This window comes from Morchella importuna, assembly GCF_003444635.1.
Source record: "Morchella importuna strain M04M26 chromosome Unknown Morimp01GS031, whole genome shotgun sequence".
Taxonomy (NCBI): Eukaryota; Fungi; Ascomycota; class Pezizomycetes; order Pezizales; family Morchellaceae; genus Morchella; species Morchella importuna.
The window spans coordinates 365,038-389,747 of NW_025763428.1; the positions used below are offsets into that span (position 1 = coordinate 365,038).

At 45.8% G+C, this 24,710-nt stretch overlaps 9 protein-coding genes across 9 annotated transcripts; 7 read left to right on the forward strand and 2 right to left on the reverse strand.

Annotated features, from left to right (window-relative positions):
* Nucleotides 1–247: 247 nt before the first annotated feature.
* On the forward strand, nt 248–1,603 carry LAJ45_08728 (uncharacterized protein; the record flags this gene model as incomplete). The annotated part of the gene is made up of 5 exons (XM_046118277.1): nt 248–284; nt 347–367; nt 419–909; nt 982–1,018; nt 1,086–1,603. The coding sequence occupies 5 exons, from the start codon at nt 248–250 to the stop codon at nt 1,601–1,603; spliced, it is 1,104 nt and encodes a 367-aa protein (XP_045968554.1).
* Nucleotides 1,604–4,215: 2,612 nt separating this feature from the next.
* Nucleotides 4,216–4,683, forward strand: LAJ45_08729 (uncharacterized protein; the record flags this gene model as incomplete). The annotated part of the gene is made up of 1 exon (XM_046118278.1): nt 4,216–4,683. The coding sequence occupies one exon, from the start codon at nt 4,216–4,218 to the stop codon at nt 4,681–4,683; it is 468 nt and encodes a 155-aa protein (XP_045968555.1).
* A 3,161-nt stretch (nt 4,684–7,844) lies between these two features.
* LAJ45_08730 (uncharacterized protein) lies at nt 7,845–9,257 on the forward strand (the record flags this gene model as incomplete). The annotated part of the gene is made up of 3 exons (XM_046118279.1): nt 7,845–8,192; nt 8,246–9,163; nt 9,225–9,257. 3 exons carry the CDS (start codon nt 7,845–7,847, stop codon nt 9,255–9,257), a joined length of 1,299 nt encoding a protein of 432 aa, XP_045968556.1.
* A 1,042-nt stretch (nt 9,258–10,299) lies between these two features.
* LAJ45_08731 (uncharacterized protein) lies at nt 10,300–11,073 on the reverse strand (the record flags this gene model as incomplete). The annotated part of the gene is made up of 2 exons (XM_046118280.1): nt 10,300–10,817; nt 10,869–11,073. The coding sequence occupies 2 exons, from the start codon at nt 11,071–11,073 to the stop codon at nt 10,300–10,302; spliced, it is 723 nt and encodes a 240-aa protein (XP_045968557.1).
* A 1,420-nt stretch (nt 11,074–12,493) lies between these two features.
* On the forward strand, nt 12,494–14,369 carry LAJ45_08732 (uncharacterized protein; the record flags this gene model as incomplete). The annotated part of the gene is made up of 5 exons (XM_046118281.1): nt 12,494–12,816; nt 12,891–12,919; nt 12,972–13,024; nt 13,114–13,677; nt 13,758–14,369. The coding sequence occupies 5 exons, from the start codon at nt 12,494–12,496 to the stop codon at nt 14,367–14,369; spliced, it is 1,581 nt and encodes a 526-aa protein (XP_045968558.1).
* Nucleotides 14,370–14,391: 22 nt separating this feature from the next.
* Nucleotides 14,392–14,922, forward strand: LAJ45_08733 (uncharacterized protein; the record flags this gene model as incomplete). The annotated part of the gene is made up of 1 exon (XM_046118282.1): nt 14,392–14,922. The coding sequence occupies one exon, from the start codon at nt 14,392–14,394 to the stop codon at nt 14,920–14,922; it is 531 nt and encodes a 176-aa protein (XP_045968559.1).
* Nucleotides 14,923–16,079: 1,157 nt separating this feature from the next.
* Nucleotides 16,080–17,175, forward strand: LAJ45_08734 (uncharacterized protein; the record flags this gene model as incomplete). Its single annotated transcript, XM_046118283.1, has 3 exons — nt 16,080–16,241; nt 16,286–16,424; nt 16,478–17,175. The coding sequence occupies 3 exons, from the start codon at nt 16,080–16,082 to the stop codon at nt 17,173–17,175; spliced, it is 999 nt and encodes a 332-aa protein (XP_045968560.1).
* A 1,728-nt stretch (nt 17,176–18,903) lies between these two features.
* LAJ45_08735 (uncharacterized protein) lies at nt 18,904–21,885 on the forward strand (the record flags this gene model as incomplete). Its single annotated transcript, XM_046118284.1, has 10 exons — nt 18,904–18,937; nt 18,986–19,096; nt 19,156–19,223; nt 19,301–19,420; nt 19,481–19,726; nt 19,779–20,237; nt 20,290–21,045; nt 21,098–21,265; nt 21,329–21,451; nt 21,508–21,885. The coding sequence occupies 10 exons, from the start codon at nt 18,904–18,906 to the stop codon at nt 21,883–21,885; spliced, it is 2,463 nt and encodes an 820-aa protein (XP_045968561.1).
* A 284-nt stretch (nt 21,886–22,169) lies between these two features.
* On the reverse strand, nt 22,170–24,555 carry LAJ45_08736 (uncharacterized protein; the record flags this gene model as incomplete). Its single annotated transcript, XM_046118285.1, has 6 exons — nt 22,170–22,272; nt 22,337–23,813; nt 23,887–23,898; nt 23,964–23,985; nt 24,057–24,242; nt 24,388–24,555. The coding sequence occupies 6 exons, from the start codon at nt 24,553–24,555 to the stop codon at nt 22,170–22,172; spliced, it is 1,968 nt and encodes a 655-aa protein (XP_045968562.1).
* Between the last annotated feature and the right edge of the window lie 155 nt (nt 24,556–24,710).

Here is a 24,710-nt window from a genome sequence, read left to right on the forward strand (position 1 = left end):
GCACTACGGTATGGTTAGCCAGTATCGGATTCTCGGGCTGGTTTCCCCGCATTTAGGCGAGAAGCTTCCCTGGGCGTCGGGTAAAGCGTAAACAGACGACAAACCACGCCCGGATCCCCGCCTCTAGTGCCAGTGCTGCCAGTGAGGGGCAGTGGATATAAATAGAGATGGGGCTCCCAAACCGTATAATGAATTCAAGTACTGCTTTATTTATACCGTTTTAACTTACCAGCAACTTCTTGAGATAATGTCTGCGCCATACACTGTTCGTTGGGGGATCCTCGGTATGCCATTCTTCACAGCCAGATATCAATTACCAGAGCACCAAGCTAACAGCTAGCTACAGGCCCCGGCTGGATTGCAGGAGGTATATTCTCTCAGTGTCATCTCATGCATCACCACCTCTAATCCGTCTCAGAATTCTCCAAGGACCTTGTCCTCGACCCCAGCACCCGCGGCGTGACCGACATCAAGCACATCGTACAAGCAGCTGCCTCCGCCACCTCTCTCGAGCGGGCAAAGACCTTTCTCTCCGACGTCGGCGCGCCCAACGGCACCGCCTACGGAAGCTACGAGGAGCTCATCGCCGATCCCAACGTCGACATTATCTACATTGCGACGCCGCACTCGCACCACTTTCCGCAATGCCTGATGGCGCTGAATGCGGGCAAGCCCGTGGTGTGTGAGAAGCCATTCACGGTCAATACGGAGCAGACCAGGATCTTGGTGGAGCTGGCGAGGAATAAGGGACTGTTTTTGATGGAGGCCGTGTGGACGAGGTTCTTCCCGATCAGTGTGCAGATTAGGGCGTTGATTAAGGAGGGACGCATCGGAGAGGTTAGGAGGGTCTTTGCGGATCTGAGTATGGCGCAGGCACCGGAGGAGAAATATGATGATTCGCATAGGATGGTGAGTTAGGATCGGGGATGCTCTTGGAATAGAGTGACGGCCAGATATGGAAGATGCTGATGTATGCCACAGGTGAACCCTGATCTTGCCGGAGGAGTACTACTAGATCGTAAGTCACCATCTATTCTAACAAAGCCAAAAGCCAAAGGATCACAACTAACCTGTAAACCCCATAGTCGGCGTCTACTCCCTAACCTGGGTCTACCAAACCCTCTACCACACTCTCCCCGCTGCCGTCAAGCCCAAATCCAAACCCACCGTTACCGGCACAATCTCCAAATACGAGCGCACAGGCGTCGACGTTGAGAACGCCGTCATCGTGAAGTTCCCCAACTCGATCGGCATCGCCACGAGCAGCATCCGTGTTGCCGCTGACCCCGAGGACAACAACCACACCGCCATCAAGATCCAAGGCACGCTCGGCGAGATCCGTGTCGATCACCCGGCCTATGCGCCAGCGGGATACTCGATCGTTGTGGCCGGGAAAGGTGTTGAGAGGGTGGAGTGCCCAGTGCCTGCGGGCAAGGGAATGCATTGGGAGGCGGATGAGGCCGCGAGGTGTTTGAGGGACGGGAAGCTGGAGAGTGAGACTATACCGCTGGAGGAGTCGTTGCTGGTTATGGAGGCGATGGATACCGTGAGGGCGCAGGCTGGGTTTAGGTATCCAGAGGTGATTGAGTCGACGGAGCATTAGATGTAGATGGATAATTATGTGTATGTAGGCTCGGACATGAAATATCATTCTAGCTGCCATATCATGGTTTGGGCACTTGTGTTGCTTGGCACCAGCTCTTCCTCAAATGCCAATGACAGACGGTGCAAGATGTAGGAAAGTGATCTAGCGGCAGAATGCTCTGTATGTGGCCCCATGCAAACAGAATGTCTGTGTCAAAACTGGTCGGTGGTGGGAGTAGTTTCCGGGTGAAAATTAAACCGTGATCCTTGATAAACATATCATCTGATCTCTACTAAAGATATTTTGTGCGTTGCTGACAGTTTTAATTCCAGTACCAAGACTTCAGAGGTGAGGGTGCTTAGCTCAACCTTACTTAAATTACGTCTTATAATATAGGTACCCCATATGCATCTATTGTCATATCACTATCATTTCTACATGTACTAGAAGGCTGTAACTTTCTGATATTTCGACTGATATAGCTGCCACAAGTCAGCTCATGAGAGTCATCGTGATGCCAAGATCCTATATCGGTATGCACTCGATGATTTTCTTTTTATTATTTCGGCTTTAAAGCATGATGAATACCTTCACTTCGACATTTGTTACTAAATTAGTAGGAGAGAAAAAAAAAACGGAAAAAACCCTTAGGAAAAAACGACGAAGCATATTCTGGAATGGTGACTGTACCAGTGCCTTTGCATCACTATATACTCGCTTTTATTGTCTTTTTGGAGTAAGGATTTTCTTGCTTTCCTGGTCATGGGGGTTCGTATTATTTCGCGCTGCAGCTGGGTGTGCTAGCTATTAATCCGAAAAATTACCTATAAGTGCAGATCTGGCTTGGTATTTCTTACATACTACTATAATTATGAGAAGTAATATTAGCGATGAACAGTAGGTGATTTTTTATCATCGATATTTATGGTTGATGGGTTAAATAATAGAATCTTTTAACTGCGCGTGTTGAACCGAAAATCGAGCGGGTTGGTCAGGACGCGTAGCTCATGTTATAGGAAGAGACTTCAATCGTTCAACCAATAATGCGTGCAGGAACTCTTGTCCAAGCTCGAATTCCTGTTCAACCCGTGCAGCTAAAAGGCTTCTAATAGGACCGGAAAAACTCCGCTCGTTGCGCAAAGCATAGGACTTGATAATATAATATAGGCTAATGGTATGGTTCGGGAGGTAGGCCAATGATCGCGAATGCAAGATATTTTTCCAGACCAGGGCAACCGAAGATATTTTTCAGACCAGGGCAACGGAAGAGGTACATGCTGGAAGCAATTATGCCGCCAAAGACTTTTGACTAGAATCCTCTCCGCGATCGATCATATAGTATAATGGACCTTAATATTCTGGATTTGTTTTCCTAGCAGGCCTCATAACTCAGTATATACATGTATTCAGTCAATGAATGACAGCCTTGGCTGGTGGGTCACAATATAAACACCTTGTTGGGTAAAAGCCCACATCAATATCCAAGAATAGAGAACTTTCAACAACTCTCACACAAAACTCTCTGGGGATCGAAGAGCTCCTAGCCTTCAAGAAATTACCTCATAGAATATCACTCGACGATATCCTTAAATAGACACTAGCAAGTCTTTGCACACGCCCAGTTTTCTCGCTTTTTGTGATTACTTGACCTCACGGACCCGTTACGCTCCAATCGCAAATAAACATGAAACTATCCCGAGCATGCATGCGTTGTCATAGCCACACATCTTACCTTACTCACAGCCACGCACCAGCCGCCAATGACAACCTTATTCTTGGTAATGCATGTACACACTCTACATGCACTATTCTCGATATAGGTCTTACAGATAACCCAATACCAATACCATGGGGATAGCTTCGGCTGGTAAATTTAAGATTGGGTACTTACGCACGACCCCCCCCGTTACCAATCCTAAGGCTGGCGGTATATGTACTGTCATACGTCGGCACCGGGTAAGAATAAATCTGGGGAAATTTTCGACCACATGGCCGGGGTGTCTAACTCGATCGGTAATGTTACTATTTACTTATTTCACCTAATTTGCTGTATCATACATGTACTGCAAGTGAGTTACGGAGCAGCCCGTCCATTGGAGAAACTGCGTGATAAGCTGCAAAACCTTTTTCCTTTCTTTCTTAGGAGTAATATCGACCTGTATACCTAAATCCGCCTACATCCACTTGATGTCATGAACATTCCAAATACTTCACTCGGTATTACTCAGTTGTTCATTATGACCGAATATTGCGATTAGAGTAGATTTCTAATGGAGGTGCTTGCCGGCACAGAGGTGTGGTAATGATATCTGCTGACGACGTCTAGCGTGTATTCTTATGATTTGACGGGACAATAATGGTGATCGCAGAAAATCTGTAGGTCGTGAAGTGTGTGTGGGGGATATCTCTCTGCTCTACTACAGAAATCTTTCAGTATAAAGAACTTCCAATTCCTACCTCAATTCTCTTCCCTCCTCCTCATCCTTCTCAACCATCTTCATCTTCACCTTCAGTTCTCAGCTCAGATCAACCCAGATTCTCGATTCTCAATTGTCTTCAATCTACTTCTCTGCCTCCATCTTCCTCTACAAAAACTTCTACTTCCAAAAACCCACTCCTCCAATCTAAAAATGCAGATGTTCTCCATGCTCTCCCTCCTCCTCGTTGCCTTCGCTGGCATCCTCGTCGCCGCCAGCCCCATCACCTCCCCCACCACCGCCCCCGTCCCCGAGTGCCCCTCCGGTAAACCCTTCACCGGCCAAGCCGGCTGCTCCTCTTGCAGTACCGTCGGCAACGTCGTTTGCGGCCGCGATGAGGACCGCGTCACGGACCTGATCTGTACCGCCTTTGGCACAACCCTGAGCTGGGTGCCGGTTGACGACTCGGACAAGTGCGGTGTCTTCACCCCACCCCAGCAGGTCGATGGATGCCCGTCGGGAAAGCCGTTCCAAGCGACGAGGAGGGCCTGTGAGACATGTGCGACGGAGGGAAATGTGGTCTGTGGATTGGATGGAAATATGAAGGCGGACTTGAAGTGCACTAAGGTTAACGGGGCGTTGATTTGGGTTGCCGTTGGTGGTCAGTGCCCCAAGTATTAAATAGTGAGTGTCAGCGAATGAGCGGGCGGATGAGTGCCGGTGGATGTGTGCGCGAGTGTGTGAGCGAGCGCTGGTGATTGGGGATATTGCATCTGGGTTTCTTTCGTGTGGATTGTTATTTGGTTTATTCTGGTCTGTTGAGTTCTGGCTAGGGAGTATACGTATGCTTCTAGCCGGCTGCCATTCGTTGTTCTTATTTAGATTGGTTTAGTTGTTGGTTTTGCATGCATGCGGTGGAGTTATAACATTCATTAGATTACTTTTTTATAAAAACAGCTTCAATAAAAATCCATTTTTTTGGCCTTTCCGGTAGTGAGTGATATGCCATGATTGAGATCAGAGTGATAACTACTAGATTAGGACAGATTGATATTTAGTAAGTGAGAAAGTGAGTGATATCCCATTAGAGCTGCCCTATGTTAAGAAATATTAGCCACGTACGCCCGATCCGGGCAAAAAGTACTGCGGTGGCAATATCTATATGATAAGATGTAATTAAAGTAGGGTTGGGGCGCCCTTGCCTCTAGAGTCTTGGTACTGGAAGATCTCCGACTTGCGGCAAAGCACAAAATAACTTTGGCAGAGATCAGATGATATGTCCATGAGACAGAGTAAAATCTTGTGCAGCAGGCGCTCACATAAATCGCTGCGGTAGAGCCAAAGTAGAGTCAATCTGTTTTAATATTGCGTATATAGTTCTTCCTAAATAGATACGTACATGTAGTTTAGGGCAACCGTCATATTTTAGCAAAATCAATGACTGCCATTCCAATATATGTATTCTTTCGATTGTCACGGCTTCTTAGCATAAGGATAACGCCGTGAAAACTGAAAATTTAACGAAGAACGCCGTTCTTATATTAATAGGCGCGCAAACGGCCGTAACAACTCAGTTGCCGTTTCTCCTGGCAATGGTAAGTAAAACTAGTTTCTAATATCAAGAAGATTTCCAAGCCTGGAAATTCATTGCCCAGATCAAGAATTGCCAAGAGAAACGGCGACTGGCGGGCCTTGCGTGGAACATGGTCTAGGAAAGTTAATCGATCGAGGATTATTGTGTGACAGTTCTCGATCTCGTTAGTCTCACAGTTTTGTGGTGAGCCGTTGATAACGAAGGGATGAAACAAAACCACCCCGTCTTCTGTCCAAACACGTTGTGCTCACGAGGGCGCCGTGATGGACAACAAGCACGTATTATATATCATTATCTTGCAGACCAGGTCAGCGTGACGAGTTGTTTTGCATGATAGGTAATCGATAAGTCCTAGGATCTTATTGTAGCTATTCTACTATTGCAGGGATTTTCATAATGCCAAGAGATCTGCAAAAGCTTAAGTACCCTACCGGTATCCGGCGCATGCGCAGGAAGAAGTCAATTACGGTCCACGGCCCACACAACAAACCTAAACAGTAAACAAACGGCTTTGCGGATACGACTAAGTTGTTCACCAAATCACGGGAATGGCTTTCTCCGCGCCCAGGATTTGAAGCTGGAAAGATCGAGTTCTCGGCAAGCTAACGTCAGGTCTGTCAAAATAAACCCCAGGGTCCGGATCCATGAAACTGTAGATGAGGCTAGTGTAGATACAGTATAGCCTTTCGATCTCGGGCACTGTATTTAGTTGAATAAAGGGTAAATGTGCAATGAAGATGCTGATATCGTGATGACAGGAGTATCAATCTCGGCGGTTTCGACATCCATTGATTTCCATGGGCAGACTGGATAAAACCAAAATTCGACTATTAGCAGGTCGAGAAACCAAGGTGGCACAGTCTATGAGATGCCCACATGATGGGCAAGGAATTTTGCCAGGGAAAAGATGATGTGCGCAGTGACGCCTCCGCCTGGGTGGTCCTCATCGTTCTCGTCAGCTTAATTACACATCATGTCCAACCAATAATAAAAGGGGGACTAGAATTATCTAGAACAAGGATACGAGCTTCAGCAACTTTACGTCCGGCTTGCGTCCGGCCATCAGCTACACACCTCTGGCGCAGAACAACCCAATATCCACCCTGTACTTACACCGTTAAGGTTATCACAGCTAAGTGTATCCCCCCACCTGGCGATGCTGTCCACCCACCAAAAATCAAAACTTTCTGCGACTTTATTTACAGATCTCATTGTCCCCTTCGTTAAATAATATATTATTTCGTGAAATCCGGCAACTTTCGATGCCAAGTCCTCACTTGGCAACCTACTAAACACCAGCGTCCGGATAGCTCTATAGCCCAATAATAAATGCCGCTTATTGTACAGCCGCATTCGAAAAGTACTGGCACCCTACTATATTGAGTCGTTCATGAATTGTGGCCCACCAATAACCATGGCACTCGCGCATACTCAACTTATTGATAGGTATGACCGCAATAGAGACATTGCAGCTCTCTCTGGCAATTGTCTCGAATATGAGAATTGAAAAGCAGAAAGGACTGCCTCGTGAGTTTGGCTCGGAGGTGCCAATACTTTTCAGATGCGGCTGTACATCCACGACACCCAAAACCTCAAAGATATCCGGTCCTCGGGTTTCTCGATGCCTCCACTCGCAAATTCACAGCGTTTCCGGAGCGAACGGGTCTGTAAACGTCACGATTACTGCCCATCTGCAGACCCAATAAGGTCTAAAAACGTTATGAAATGAATAGTTATAATTCAGACAAGACGGCTTGTAAAGTCGGCCTCACTAAGCCTGTAAGTGTCTGTGAGTGTGCGCTTACGTCTCACATTCAGGCACCAGGGATGTGCAGAATGAACTTATCTTTGCTGGGCAGGTTCCACTGTTTTTAGCCCTACGAGTGGCAAGAAGAGGGATAGACTGTGTTCGGTACTGCTGTAAGTTGAGTGGTTAAAACTACGGATGGTTGCACCCGTCTGAGATAATACGTGTGTTGCACCCCCCAGAGAGAAGCTATAAGTGACCCCGGTCCCCTATATAATAATGCCTTGATCTTAGCCCTTGTGGGCTACGGGCTACGGGTGGGGAAAATGTATAGATATATGACTCTAGATGGAGGGGGTGAGACGAGTGGTACTAAATTGGCCGATATTCCCTTCTTTTCTACGTTCCTGGGCAGCTATCGACCCAGTGTTCAACACAGAAAGAACAATCACCACTGTAAGCCAACCCAGGACAGACTAGACCATTCACTCATTTTTCACCATGCTTGGTCTTCTTCGATTTTCGCAGCCGCGGCCGAGTGTTCTCGTCGTTTCGTTCTGGCTTGCTGCACTTTTCCTATTCTTTTACCTTTTAAGTTCATTATCCTCTGAGCACTCATCACTCCCATTTTCAGGACAATGTGGATCAAGACACCCCCAGTCAGATATCAACATGAAGAATCTAGCCATGTCAAATGATCAGTGCGAAGTTGCATTTCCAGGATTGTTTGTTGAGATTGATAGGATGGTAGCGGGAAGAAAGGGTCGAAAAATACGACTTGATGAACTAGAGAAGCCTGAGTTTGAAAGCTCTTACGGATATATCAGAGCGATGATTCGTGATAACCAGGTATTATTGCTCTAGAGCGCTTAACTTGTCAGTACCATTAACGCAATATGCAGCTTTATGTGATTACTGCAAATGACGGTATCAATTCTCGCCGTCTCGCAACTCTCCATTCCCTCCACCAAGCCATAATCACCAGTCCACACCCCTTTCCTAATAGCGAGTTCGTTCTTGCCACTGGGGATAAACTTGAGGGGGGCTACCTCGCCTGGGCGTTCGCTCGGGACGTTGGAGAAACAACTAATAGCACCTGGCTCATGCCCGACTTTGGTCACTGGTCATGGCCTGAGCCCAAAGTTGGCTCTTTTATCGAAACTCTCCTCAAAGCTGATGCTGTCGATGCGGAATATATATCACCTAGAGACGGGAAATATTCACTTGATGGGAAGGAAAACAAATTGGTTTGGCGTGGTGCGGACTTGGGGTTGGATATAAGGAAAGGCCTGTTTGATGCCACGAAGGATAAGCCGTGGTCCGACATTAAAACTGTGGATTGGGGAAACCCGGAAAGTGTTAAAAACGACCTTTTGACAATGTCGGACCACTGCCGGTATAAGTTCCTGGCGCATGTGGAGGGATACAGTTACAGCGGGAGGCTCAAGTATCTGCAAGCTTGCCACTCTGTCATCATTGCCCATAAATTGAACTGGGTTCAGCATTACCATTCACTCATGGTTTTGCAGGGACCACTACAAAACTTTGTAGAGGTTAAGAGAGATTGGAGTGATTTGGAGGAGAAGATTCAATTTTTGATGACGAATCCTGCAAAAGCCGAAGAGATCGCAGCAAGGAGTAGGGAGGTTTGGAGGAGGTACTTGAGTCCTGCCGCGACCAACTGTTATTGGAGGAGGCTTTTTGTGGCGTGGGGAGAGTTGCTGGACTTTGAGCCCCAGTTCTACAGTGACTCGATCACGTTGGGCGGAAAAGGGAAAAGTGGCCGGGAATGGAGAGGGGTACCATTCGAGAGCTTCTCGGTGAGTTCCTAGTTATCCTTATAACTGTTGTTTTGCCGACTAATCCAAAATAATTACATAGCTACTTCAAAAGATTCATTGGGATCCTATGTAAATCTCCAGCTCGGTACCTTACCGTCGAAACGCATACAATTTTGAGCCTTATTCAGTCGACTTATCCAGAACGTAGGCTTACAATAGCTTTATCAGTACAAAAATCCTTTTTTAAGCCTTATGAATCCAATAAGGTTCAAATAAGTATTATTTAAGCATGTTTTAAGGATGAAATAAGGCTTAAAAAAGGATTTTTGTACTGATAAAGCTATTGTAAGCCTACGTTCTGGATAAGCCGACTGAATAAGGCTCAAAATTGTATGCGTTTCGACGGTAAGGTATGTAGTTTCAACTTCAGAACGAGCGGGAGATCTGGGTGCCCATTATAATGCATGTATAGATTACATACATGTATCATTTAAGCTGGTATTATTTTCACTGTATATTATCAATAATTGATATTTACTTAATAGGGATAGGGCATCATTTTAACAGATAAATCCTTTATCTCTATACGTATACTAGATGTTGCTCGCAAGTTTCGACCTGGCCTGAACACTTACAGGTAGATCTATACTGGAGGCTAAAGAATATGTAGAAAAGAAGAAAGAAGAAAACCTTTTATGATTTACTACAGATCGGACACATACGTTAAGTCGAAAGGACTGAAAAGAAAAACACTGGAACTTGAACTGATTATGAGGCTAAAATACAAATTAACAAACAATTGCACTTTTGTTTCGCAACACCCTGTCTTTTGTGTTGTAGTATTAGGCTAGGAGTCTATCCCCTACATCCGGAACAAATTTTTTGATTGCTGTTAAGTATACATTGACGAACGCTTTTGCGCTTAGTTTCACAGATTATCACTCGGGTGCTTAGCCTGCAGAGTTGGGCTATTTTTGACATCGAGATGGCGACCGACGGCTAGATACCATCAGCTATTGACATTAATACCCTCATAGCTTAATTTTTAACAATTTTATACGTATATCGTACGTTTATATATGTATGATTCACCTATACCCAAAAGCCGAACCCAGATTATGAAAGAAAACGCCAACACTAATATATCTTACATGCCACCATCGCGCGTCATCTACTTAAAAGTCGCCTCCACCAAAATCCATATCACCACCAAAGTCCCCACCACCGCCATAATCCTGTCCATCCTCAAAGCCTTGATCGTATTGGTGATTATCCATCGCGTCTGCCAACAACATACCTCCCAACAAACCACCACCTACACCTAACGCTGCCGCGCCACCGGCACCCATTCCTGGTCTTCTCTGTCCTCCCATCATGCCTCCACCACCGCCATAGTATACCGGACGCTGCTGCTGCTGATAGTAGTATTGCTGCTGCTGTGGTCGGGGCGACTTGGCAACATGTGATTTTAGAAACGATGACAAGCGCCCGCTAAGCCCTCGCGAAGGAGAGCTTGAGCCTGAAGTTGAAGTCTGGGGTCGAGGAGGTTGTAGGTATTGTTGTTGCTCCTGTTGGGGCTGTGGAGGGAGGAGAGATTCATATTTCTGTTGAGGAGTTGGGGTTACCAGTCTGTCTTCGCGGCGGCTACTTTCGCTGTTATAGGCAGGCGGACGGTCGAAATCAGTGGTCCGACCTAATTCCAAATCAGTTAACCTCCCTGTGAGCAGGGCCTTTTGGGATCTACCTGGAGCAGGAGGATCAATAGTCCCCGGCGGCTTCTCCCATTGTGATTGTTTTGTGTAGGTGTTGACATAGTAGAAGCGTTGGTAGCGCTCATCAAAACGTGCGACCCATCCTTCGGGCGTTATTGGAGGTGGAGGGCCAGGTGGAGGGGCGAAATCCTCATTAATCCCAAGGCCACTATCGCGAGGACCTTTGGTATACGACATTATTGTTATATGGTTCGAATAATTGATTGTGAGTACAAGTGATATCGATAGGTGAGTGATAGTTAATGAACGAAGTTCGAATTCTTGTGGTTATGCAGGGTGATGTGAGTCTATGATGGAAGCACAAGGTGTTTATATAGATAGCTCAAAAGCCTTTGAAATGATCTCGCAAGAAACAGGATTACTACTTGTCTTGGGGGTGGCTTGGGTCGTGATTTATGACCTCACTGCTGCGTACGCCTATGATGTTGTACTGATGCGATTGATAAGAATATGTGATTAGATTAAATTAAAGTGCGGATAGTAGTTACTTTAGATAAGGTGAGATCTTCCGGTAGAGCGTGTACTAGTGAGTACATAATGCAAGGATCAGGACACATGCTAAAGTCAATTTTGGGGTTGAGAACAAGTTGTAAAAAGTGAACCTCGCAGCACTTTGTGAGATGTCAAACATCTTGAAGTTCATGTCGTGATGATCCTCGGTAACATCCATCAGAGAGAAAAAAGCCATTCTAATGATGATGGTGGCCATACAAATACAGTTGCTATACATGTACCAACATAGAAACGGATAGTACCGGTTGCTAAGCTCGCAAAGAGAATCTTCCAACGCGCTCCGCGACCTGCTCTACCCAGGCGAAGAAGAAAAAAAAAAACGAATTGTTCCTAGTTGCGTAGAGTTAGATGGGAAAGGAAAGACTGTACCGTGTCGATACTTTTAACGATTGGCCATTCACTCAACCCCCTTCACCTTGTGAATTGCACCTCTCATTTCTTCACTACCTTTTCCTCCAAACTCGTTCAGCTCACCCATTTATACGTCGCTGCTGTCAAATTGCGCCCGTACGTCCATACGTACGCACATAGTCTTGCCACACGATACGAACGCAGATACCCTCCATTATTATCCAATCAATTAGTGCGTTGCTCGATCACAGCAGAGCATGTACCCGCGGGGTAGAACTGGAAGAGACAGGAGCAGAGACCCATCTAGAACCTTTCCGCAAGGTGGTAGAGAACGTGACTACTCAAGAAACTATCGTAACAACAGAGATCGTGAAGGGTACTGGGATCACGAAACTTTCGAGCGCCGGGGAGGCGGTAGAGACGTTAGAGACGGTAGAGAGAGAGATCGAGACGGTAGAGACAGTGGGAGAGAGAGAGAGCCGCATCCTCTACCTGCTCCTCTACCACCGCCGCTGCCAGTTGCCCCTCCCGCCCCCCCGCCCCTTTGCTGCCCACTCCCTTGCTGCCCGACCAGCAGTCTAACTATACGAGGGAACAATCTTCAGTCATCTCTCGCCGTGGCAGCATCACGCGTGAGCCACTCCCACTACTCGATTCGAACTCTCGCCGGCAACCTGGGGCAACATCCACGCGGAAGGAGACGTTTGCTGAACCCTCTCCGCGTGAACGGGGCATGATTGCGGATCCCCAAGGCGCACCCCCACCTCGTCGACAGATTTCAGGTTCAGGTCCAGGTTCGTGGGGGGGTGATGACAGAGCTAGGAGTGAAACACTGCGCAACTCGGTTGAACTTAATAACAGTCATCGGCTATCTCGTTCGCCCGCCGAGTCCCCCCGGAGTGCTCATCGTGCCGCGTCTCCTACAACATCTGCCGCTGCTACCCCGACAACGACAAACTCAACAATCAACTTTACTTCTGCTTTGATGCCTCCATCAGCATTGTCGTATTCTACTGCTACGGCTCATAATGGTGGGAAAGAACAACGATATGCTAGGTTAGTGGATTCGGGGTCCTCCTTGCTAATTTCATCCCAAATCTATTTGCTGACACGTTTATCTTCCATCCTAGCATATTCCAGGAAGCATCCTTTGCCTATTGCAAGTACCTCGAAGCCCTAAACAATTTCAAAATTGCCGATAAGGAATGTAGGGACCATGCCGAACACTTCAATCTCTTTCCAGTCATGCGAGAACGCTATGAGGGTAATGCAAGGGCAGCCAAAAAAGAATTAAATATAGCCCAAGAAGCCCTTAGGCATAAATCCATACCGTTAGAGGAGCTCTGTCGACAGTTGTTCAAGGAGCATGCCGTAAATACGGGCACGGAAAACGCCATTGTGTTCTTTCAAAAGATACAGAAGGAGCTTGGGAATGCTTCACTCACGCAGTTTGTTAAGTCAAACGCGCCGGCACCAGCCTTGGTGCCCTCGGGTCCGTCGAAGAGCGAGTTCCAGCAGCTCCGTGATGAACTACAGAATATGAAAAAGAAGCAGGAGGAAGATGAGAAGATGAGGCAGAATTTTCATAACGAGTTTCATAATTACAAGAACAGTCAATCTGACCGATTCCGGTCTCTGAGCTCGAGGCATAGTAAGATAGAAGCGCTTCAGAAGGAGCTTAAGATAGAGGTTGAGCAGACTAAGCACACAGCTGTCAAGACGGAAGAGGGATTGAAGACAGCAATGACGCTGCTGAAAGAGGTAAAGGTTGATGTAGAGAAACTGCAGGAGGCTGCAAATGCTAAGGGTAGTACGGATGTTGTAATGGGTGATGCTGGTAATGATATTGGGACTGTCTCCGAGCAGGTTAAAAGGCTTTTTGGATCTCTGAAAACTATTCAGGATGAACTCATAACAGTACGTATTCAATTCGGCAGAATCTCAATGCCCTGTCAAGTGAAAGTTTGCTAAGTTTTTTTTTTCCCCATCTCTGGAAGTCCCAAAAAAAAGTGGCACAAACAGCTTCGAAATGCGCCAACGACATCAAGGGTCTCGAACAGAAGATTTCCAAACTGGATATCAAAGAATTACAGGCCTCCCAGATCCAGGGGGCCCTCCCTCTGCAGGAATACGCAACAAAATCAGATATCTCGCGCCTAGAAGACCACATGCACCAACAAGATAATTTAATTGATAATGTCCGTACTGGTATTGAGGGAGATACCGCGCTAGTGTCAGAAACAATCCATCTTCTTGAGACAACCTTGGAAAAGAACAACCAAGAAACAGGAGAAAGAGTCCAGGCCTTAGAACAAACGTGGAACGATCGAATTAAAAACCTCACTTCCCTGCAGGAAAGGGACAGAGCTGTTCATCTCGAAGAGATCAAATCTCTCCGCGGAGTCCATCAACGGTTTGCAACTAATATGGAGGAAGTTGGCAACAGAGTAGGCTATGTGGAAAGCCAGCTTGAAGGCCACGCAGTCGCAATCAGCCACGTTGATCAGAAAATGACAAATTTTACGACAAAAAGACTTTTACGAACGGGTGATTCAGGAACTTATGAAGATCAACCCCATGATATTCAGTCAAACCCATCAGCTCAGTAGCGTGTGTAACGAAGTGAAAACGATGAAAGATGCACTCCGGAACCTTGGCGAGCGGTTGAAGCAGTTAACAGAGCAACGAAACATCAATGCCAACCTATCCCCTCACTCTGTCCTAGACGCTGCTTCTGCTCAAGACGGCCCTTCTAACGGGGCCCTCAAATCCGACTCATCTGAAGGGCCAAGCCCCTCTCTCGCCTCTGCTGTTGCAGATATAGACACCTTGCGAACACGAATCGACGGTGTTGAAAAGGGATTAGCAGATCATATCGCCGCGTATCTTAAGAGGATAAACGATATCAAAGACTGGACAGTCTCCGCTTCCGAGCGTCTTGCCTTACACACAGAAAGCGCCGCTGCTATCTCAGAGGATATCAAGGCCCTCCGGGAGTACCTTGCTTCACTCTCGGGAAGCACAATGCAAATTCCAAATGCTGCCGGGGCAGATCGATGGAGAGCTGTCGCAAGCTATCAAGATCAAATGCAGGGCATAACTTCGTCATCAAACGAGAACGGAAATACAGTTGGGAATGGTAACGGGAATGGAGACTTTTGATCACCTTTCTTTTTTGAAGGCGGATAAGATGGGATGTAGGTGTTTCAATGTATAACTATAGCTGTTCCTCGTATTTCTCTTACTTCACTCTCTTTTATCAGGGGGTTAGACAGCCCAGAAAGAAAAGAAGAGAGCACCCTTAACTAATTTGTCTTATTCCCAACTTCCTTCCACATTATCATTAAGGTTGTTTCCATTTTCTATCGTTTTGTTTTCTGGTTGCAGTTTCATGGGCGTGTTGGGCGTTTGAATACTTTTTTTCCCTTTGCGATTACACCCTTCTGATTATTTTGGTACCGAGCAGTGGTGTTGGAGAAATTGTGTAAGAAGATGCTGTATAAGAGTATAAATGATTTGATAAGGTGATGAAGCAGAGAAGGCTACGATTTGATGGTTTTCTGGACTCAAGGCTCTTTGATTTTTCCCACTTATGACTTAGAGTAGCTACATGTACAGCGCGAGGCAAAAAGTGAAGGCTGGCAACCAAAAATACACCAAAATTAGCTTAAACAGAACGAAAACAAACATCCCAATTGCGATCGGGAATCAACAAGGCTTTATAGAGTAAGACTTTGGGTACCAAATTTAATATATCTAAAAGGACACTCTCTCAGGTCAGATATGAAAGAAAGTACATGAGCTAGAAGTAGAGCAATTTGGAGATTTGGCTACATCACATACAAATATGTGGTCTTGGCGTGTTTTTTGGCAACTCAACATAATAAAATCAACATAGCTCATGTTAGAGGAATAATAGTTTAATTTTGAGCTGATAAGTCAATTCTTGATATGTAAGAAATATACTTCTCCCATTCTCGGAGATTATTTATGATAATTGGTGGTCTAGGGCCACGTTGAAAAGTAGCATTTTTGGTGTAAAATGGGTGCCCAGCCTTCACTTTTTACCTCGCGCTGTAGATAACCCCCCCGGCGTGATCTATATCACGTTGTATGTACTTACCGCTTGAATTAAACTTTCAGCCTTATCCGCTCCAGAAAATTTAAGGTTGCATGTATGACATCCTTGGCGTGCATCATCGGTCAAAAAAAAAAAAAAAGGAAAGGCTTTTGAGCCTCAACTAAGCAAGGGTGGCACAACCCTATCATGACCCCACTTACCTGATCCAACCTCTAGAAAATCTATAAAACAGCTAAAGATGGCGCCTCCACAGTCTATAGCCCACCGGCGTACACATAACCTACTACTAATATCACGACTTTTGAATCTACGCGATAATGTGTCGCCATTTACATTGTTACTCGACTCATTGTCCCAGAGCGCGAAACCGCTAGTGAGGGAATTTGTTAGACGTGGCTTGGTGAGATCTCCCTCATGAGACCTTGCTGTAGCTAACAACCTCAGTTGGCGAAATGTGAGATCGTGTTCGTGGCATTCGAAACACTTCGCTGTCCGCCTGGTATTGGCAAGTTCGTCAAAGCCCGCGGAAAGACAATCCCAGTACTCCAGAGAGAGATTACAGCTGCAATCCCTGCTGGTGCCAGTAAGACAATTCTAACTCGTCTCTCAGTCAATGGTACTAATCCTGCATAATAGAAACACTCTTAATTATTGACTCTCTTAACCCTCTTGCCTCCTCCTCACCATCCTCCCTTTGTTTGTTTCTTTCGTCTCTCCTCACACCCACAACTGCTCTTCTTTCCACATACCATCTCGATGTTCCACTCCCTCCACAGAAGTCATATCCAGAGACTGCACCCGAGGCTTTAACACTATTAAAATACTTGTCTACGACGTTAGTGACGGTTCATTCGATCCATCATGCGCTCTTGAAGAAGCAGCACAAAGACCGATCATTACCTGCGCCAGTGTGGGGGCTAGATGAGGGGACTGAGGGCGTAGTAGTAGGGTTAGGTAGTAATAGTACCGAGGGCATAGTATTGGAAATGGAGTATAGGAGGAGGAGTGGCAGAGGGGTTAGCGAAATGTTTTACCTTCCCCTGGATGTTACCGATAATGGAGTTAGGGAAAAGGAGAGAGTTGTGTTACTCGAGGATCATCCGGAGTGGAGATTGTCGGAACAGGTGAGAAATGTGGATGATGGTCATGATCAAGAGGATGGGATGAGGACAACCTTTGAGTTGGGACTCACAGAAAGGCAGAAAAGGGCTAGAGATGAGGTGGTGTTGCCGTATTTGGATGCACAACGTGAAGGCGGTGGTAGGGGCGGGGCTATCTTATTTACACCTGATAAGGAGATTGACGACTTTGATGAGGAAGAGGACGAATTGTAGCTTGGTAATGGAATTTAAAACAAAGTCTTCAGGGATAGTTCAAATTTCATCACACTATCACTCGAACATTTGATTACTTAGGCACGCACCTATTTATATGACTTAACCCCACATTATGAACCCGGGTGCAGGACCACCCAGGCGCAGAGCCATGTAGTCTGCCATAGAGGTGGAAATCTACTATCTTAAGCCAGTATTGCTATGTCAAGAGTGTTTAAGCATAAGTGCTTTCCAGGAAGCATTCAAGGGCCCCGGCTTAGTACCGCCGTGACGTACTGTACTCAATAGTAGCTTCAATCCGTTTTACAGTTTGATTCATGCTGGGTCTTGTCTATTGAAACTTTCACCGAATAAAATATACCTTTTATACATCTATCGGCAGATACATGTAGGCTCACCTTTAGGTGCTTCTCAATTTAGGTACCCTCTGGGTCACTCTGATCCGACTGTCTCTACCCAATCACATACGTAGAGGGCGCCCAAACGGAATTTTATGTAACCGGGAGATATATATTGAAAACTGCGTGACATGATTAGACCGGCGTGTATTAATCCAACGGACGGTTTATGATGGTTACTATTTAATGGAGAATCAGTAAGATCTCCAATAGATTCTAGTGGAGGAACTCTCAACGTTAGTTGGATAAGTGCTTAAGCTTGCATTGTTGCGTCGAATTGGTATTTTATGATTTGAGATATATTAATGCAGCACGCAACAATGCTATCGAAATTTGTCCCTAGATCAATATCTAGATATGGACATGGCGCGGCGTATCGTTCAATATATCTTTGTGATTCAACCTCCTGCATAGATTATCACTCGATCATAAATCTTAATTCTCAATCAGTGCTTGGGTGTTGTTTCCAAAAATAAAATAAAAAAAGATACATAGGTTCTTTCGTGAAGCCATGAGAAAAGTTATGTATTGCTGATTCCACTTACCCGTACCTCAGAATCGCCGAGGTGTAATCGGGCAGCCGGGTAAATCCCATTACATAATTTATTTCGGAACAGGGTTAGGGGACGTACTTGGCTGTCGAGAGTTTCTCGAAACCTCATCAGTCTCCAAACGGCATATCCGACAACTCTATCAACAAAGTCAATTCTCTTTAAACAGATTACCTATCACAATGGTTGCTGCGTGGAAAACTGCTGGTCTTACGTAGGTATTCCAATACCCATACACCTGGGTCTGCTCGCTAACATAGAGACAGCTACAACAAGTACCTGGCTATCGCTGCCAGAGTCGTGCGGAGATCCTTGAAGGACCAGCCTCGTCTTGCTGCCGAGCGCCGTGGACAAATGGAACTCAAATTCGCGAAGTGGGAGGTTCGTCTATAATACTCGCCCTTCAAATGTTTCAAGGTACTAATGTAAGTTCCATATTAGAACGGCAAGCAGGGTGACATGAAGCAACTCTCTACTCGAGGCCAATAAAGGGGACAAATATAAGGTTGGGTCCGAAGGAATATACCATCGTCGCTGTAAATTCATGTAGTAAATTCAGAGGCGGGGTTGATCATTGTAGACGTGGGTGTGTTATTCGTAGAATTGATTTTTGTCTTTCCTGGGTTGTATGGTCCTGTAGTCAATTTGACATTTGATCCGTGGTCTAAAGTCAATCCCACTTTGTGACAAATCCTCGGGATTGAGGCTTCCTGACACTACCAATCGGAGACTCCCGCAAGCTCGCAGTGTGATATTCATTCCATCAACTCACTTAAGATATGGCAAACACCGGAGTGGACGGAGTTCGCGATGGTATGCTGCTTTGAGGACCCATTGTTGATGTGACTGACCCCGCCAAAGGTCCCGCTCAGCCCAACATGAATGATAGCATCCCCGCAATGCATCCAAACTCACCACTATCAACCGATTCGTTTCGCGACATCACTGCCGAGTTCTTTGAAGCATCAGCAAGTCCGTTTCCTTCCTCATCCCATCAGTGTCGTGTTTCTAAACTTACACTGTGGTTACAGAACTCAATGTTGGCCAGCTCGTCAAAGACCCATATTTCACCCTGCTACAGGCAGTTGGTGCCTTAGAGGTATGTGTTTATTAGAGTAACCTGTGTTTCCTTGGCAGGATAGGGCTTGCTAATTACGTTTTACTTGTACGGTGAAGATTATGGACCCAAAGATGGACAGTGGTATGCTAGAAGCGGAGTATGAATCCTTCAATGCTTTAAAGCCAAGGCTACCGGAAGAAGTTATTGGAATAATGGACCAGTTACTGTCATACGAGGCAAGCAGTAACTCCATAACCAAGAATTTTATATGATTGGGGGCTCATTTTTGGGGGTAGATGGCGTGGCACAATGGAAGCGCTCTCTCGCAGACAGTTTTCACCTGTCTGTATATCGATAGACTCCTTTCTTCGGGTCCGGAAACACTTGCACAAGCAACCTTTGCTAGTTTTACTGGAATAGAAGGAGATGCAGACTCCAAAGAGCGACAATTACTAGAAAATGTGTTAAGGCCATATTGTCTGGCTCTTATCAAATGTTGCTACTGTGTCAACCAACAGATACAGATGGAGCACATATATGAAGTTCGTGAATAGTAGAGTTCCCTCAAACTAACACACGTTGACAAGAGTTTAGGAAGAAGATTTTGTTACACAGACATACAACGTATCTCTGCTCGACTCTGTGGAACCAAATGAAATTTTGAATATCTTGGATTCTGCTCTACAATGGTTGGAGGCTACTAAGAACTCATATTCCAACGAGATCTTCGAGGCACTAGAGTGCCGTTTATTGCACCGAAAAGCCTTATTTCGCGACCTTTCACGTGAGATCGAAGAATGGGTTTCTGGAGTGCCTTCTGAATGGGATTCCTCCCTCGAGCTTCTGGCAAAGGTTGAGAAATCTCACCCGCTGGGGAAGCCGGTCTCGGAAGCATTTAGCACATCTGTACAAAGAAAGCTAGCAAGCCAGGTGCCACCGAGGCCAATGGTTGAAATTTCCTTTAAGGATGCCACTTCTAGTTTGAAGAAATTGTGCATTGAAGGGAAGGATGTATTGAAAATTTTGAAATACCAGGGCTCGACTAATCTAGTCGTAAGTGAACATTGAACCCTTAAATATATATATATTAACTACCAATCGTTAGAACTATTTCCTGAACTTCATGGCTCGGAAGCCGTCACCTTCACCATATGTCCGCTCTCTTCTACAGTCTTTATTCTTCAAAGAGATGAAAATTCTGGGGACAATGCCAATAAAACAACTCCTCTTTGACGATGTGAGGGAATTAACTAATCCTGTAGATTTGCTGCTGGACCCACGGAATGAAGCGGTTGAGGCGCCACAGGACCCGAGATTTAACATCGTAAAACGAACCAATTGGTTCATAGAACGTGCGGGGCGCTCGTACCTTGATCTTTTCCGAAATATTTGCCAGAATAGGTCCCGTTTACGAAGAAACTTATGTCACGCCATATTAGATTGGGATTCTTTACAAGTTGAGTGTGAAGAAATAGATTCGGAGCTTCGTGAACTTACGCAAGAAGAACCACAAAAAACTCCAAATGGTCCTCCTAGCTACTCATTTCCTTTGTCTTCCTGGGTATACCTTTACAAATTGCGCCAGATGGAATGGATCATTCTTCTCGGGTTCGAGCTCGAGGTATACCAACCACATGAATATGCAGACATGTTTTGGTACCTGCAAATATACGTCCGCACCAAGATTGGACATCTTGAGCGGATTCGACAATTTGCAACCCTCAATACCAAGGTAGTCTCGAAAAACAAAAAGAAGAAGGGGTATTCAGCAAATGCACAGCAACAAAAATCCTTGTCGTTGTTGAATTACTATCTACTTGAAGGATCGGCCATACAGGAGCTCGCTGGAGCCATGGTCAATGTATATACATGATCCCTTAACATTATAAAACACGATAGCTAACATAACTTAGGTCTATGTTGCCCTGTCAAGGCTCACTTTGCTCAGAAAACCACCGCAGCCATATAGTTCTGATCATCTCCGTTATGAATTAAGGATGAAGCCGTTTTTCACTATAGGTTGCCCTGAAGTCGTCCCATATGATATATTCACGACTTTAGTAGATAACCCACAAGTTGAAGTAAGCATGGATGTGACATATACACTTTATTTACCAGACCAAAGCTAAGCGTTTTTGTCGTAGACATTGGAGCTCCTTGAACTCGCATCAGAATCGATTGCTCAAGCGCGCAAAGACTTTGATCAACTAGGGAAACTCGATGCGGAGACTTCCCGCACAGCACTATGCGAAGACGCTTTTAAGATCGTAGGTGCAACTTTCCAGCGATTTAGAATCGCAATGCTAATAATATATTCAATTAGAACAACCGCGAGATGCTTCGCTCCTGTATTGGTCTCAGTGTTGCAGTGGCTCAGATCACAAAGGCGCTGAAGTCTGCTGGGGGTGCAACTCAAGAATATTTGGAGGTTGAGATCGAAAGGGCTAAATATCATCCCTCTTTTCCGGTCCCGAGCATCAAGAATAAGGCCCCTATCAAGACGGCCCCTATCAAAACGGAGCCTATCAAAACGGAGCCTATCAAGACGGAACCGGGCAAGATGGAACTGGGCAAGACGGAACAGGGGAAGACAGAACAGGGCAAGCCGGAACCGAGCAAGACCGAACCGAGCAAGACCGAACCGAGCAAGACGGAGCCTAGAAAGAAGACTAAGAAGAAGGCAACCGGCAAGAAGAAGTAGAATGACGTTGCTCCCATAGTTCTTTCCCTTATTGTTTTGTTTTGTTTGTTTCTTTTTCTCGCTTCTTCTTACATAGAGGTTTCTCGGGCAGTTTTCTAATATAAAATGGATCTCATCTCGAAAAATATTTACATCTTTTCCCTAATTGTGATTGATGTTTTAGAGTTTCAGATATAATTCAACCTATTTACAAATACCACATAAGGTACATTCATCTAAGGTATCCAACATCTTTTCGGTAACGCGAACAAGAAGAAAGAAGAAAGCACGTCGAATTAGATGTCCTATAGCTTTGATTTCTTCGGTTCCTCTGCTAATGCTTCTTGGTACAAAGAATCGATCTGTTCCTTGAATGCCTTGGCAGCGGGCGGGCGTTTGAGTTTTAAACTATCCAAAATGAGCGTCATCAGCCATCAGTCGCAGTGTAAACGGGCAATGAGTAAAGACTTACGTAGGTGTCAACAAATCATTCTCAATTGTGAAAGGGTCCAAGCAGAGGTGTACGTTCCGCACCCTCTCGAAACCTGTCATCTTATTCTTCTTAATGACCTTATCCATCTCCCTTAGCACAGCCTTGCGAACTACGATATCTCCACATGCAGCAGTGACAGCCTCTGTATCCAGGGGTGCTATCGTCTTCTTAAGGACCTTTCCAGCAAATGTTGAGAAGTTTTCACGGTCGACGCCCATTACTGCCACTAGGAATGGCTGGAATGAGTCACCATGGACATAGGCTTGTTGGAAGATATTCATGCTGCCCAGGTAAGCGTTTTCGACCCTTTCCGGAGAAACATATTCGCCCTGTGCTAACTTGAGGAGGTTCTTCACACGGTCGATGATGCTAAATCTACCTAATTCATCAACTTTGCAAATATCGCCGGTTGCAAACCAGCCATCTGCATCTAGGACCTCGGCAGTCTTATCAGGGGCTTTGTAATAGCCTTTGAAGACCATCGGACCGCGAGTAAGGAGCTCTCCGCGGGGGTAAGGTTTATCTTTTGAGGTGTAACCCATTTCGGGAACATCACGGAGAACGCACTCGGCGGCGAATGTAGGAGGGCCAACATTACCGGCGCTGTTGTCTTGTGCAAGCTGGCCAAGAGTGACTGCATAGGTTTCCGTGAGGCCGTAGCCTTCGATGAAATTATTCGAGAAAACGATCCGGAGGAACGATATAACAGATGGCGCGATAGGAGCACTTCCGCTCACACAAGCGCGAAGACGGTCAAAACCGATTCCAGTGCGGACCTTGTTCCCCCAGAGACGATCATAGAGGCCATGCTTGTTTGAGCCACATGATTTAAGATTTGCAAGTTTTGTGTCTACTGCTTTTCGGGACAGTGCGCCCTTAACACCACCTTGTTCGATGGTTAAAGATTTGATGGCGCTGTTAAAGCGATTATAGAGACGAGGGACAGAGATGAAGGTATTGGGTCGGAGTGCTTTCAGATCATCAGTAAGCTCGAGAATGTTACCATGCCAGTAGCCGATTGCACAGCCAGACCATAATTGTGCATGTTCCGTTACTCGGGCATATATATGTGCAAGTGGAAGATAAGAGAGGGAGAAATCGCCGGGCATTTGGTACATGGGCGATAGGTGTGCACATGAAGCAGCACAGACAGCATTCATGTGAGTTAGCAGTACACCTTTAGGGAAACCCGTGGTCCCTGAGGTGTAGTTGATTGTAATTGCATCATCAGGACTCGGGGGCGCAAATGGTTTGGGATGTTGCTGGCCAAGGAGTTCAATGTCGTAAATAGAGTGTAGCTGAACACCTTCCTTTGTAGCCCATGCCCCAAGAAGAGCTTTCTTTGTGTTTCCTACTGGTTCGCCGTCTTCGAGGGGATCCATAGAAATTATAAATTTGAGCGTGGGAAGTCGTTCCTTTAGAGAGAGTAAGGTGGGGATATGATTCAGAGATGCGACTACGCAGTTAAGCTCAGAATGATTGATTATATACTCAGTAGCTGAAGGGCCTAGAGTATCGTAAATGCTCACAGTGTAGAGTGACTGTGACATTGCTGCTAGATCTGTGATCTGCCACTCTGGGCGATTGGCAGACCATATGCCAATACCGTATTTATCTATTGTAAGGCCCTGATGTGCTTTGTTAGCTTGGTGTGTGTCTACAGGGCCATAGTTTAGCTTGGTGACAAGTGATGACTTACTATTGACTGATGCAAATGAACCAAACCAGCGCCAAAGTCCGTACGTCGCTTCTGAACAGTCTGATAATCCATCCACAAATACGGTCCCCAAACACCTGTCTTCTTATCCTGCTCGCGCCATCCTAAACATTTATTGTCTGGCCATTTCCTGCTAGCTGCCTCGAAAGCTTCGAACATGGTTGTAATCTAGCAGATGTGAGAATCCATTTTTAACCAAGTATGGTGGGAAAGCTTTGATCTGCCGAGTTTCATTTAGGTGGCATACAGCTGGAAAAAAATGTTCCCAACTGAGGATTAAGGGGTTCAATTAGATGACCATTCAGAATCATACCTCAGGATCGATAGTTTTCAATAGCTCTCCCTCAGCAGCTCTCCAGTGGCGATATACACCAGTCCTTCCATCTTTTTCAGAGCCAGGGATGATAACACCTTGAGGAACCCCTGGGGGAGGTTTCTCGATGCTATTCCGCGCCTTCTCGAGACATGGATCGTTGTACATTTTGTTTCCTTGCTGTTACCAGTGGTGAGAGTGATATCTATACGTTTTGTAAAAAAGTTATACTGATGTGTTGAGCTTCTGGAATCTTTTGAGGATATGTGGGAAGCGTGGAACTCTTTGGGTGTGGGGTGCATGGGCATTGGGCTATCATATGG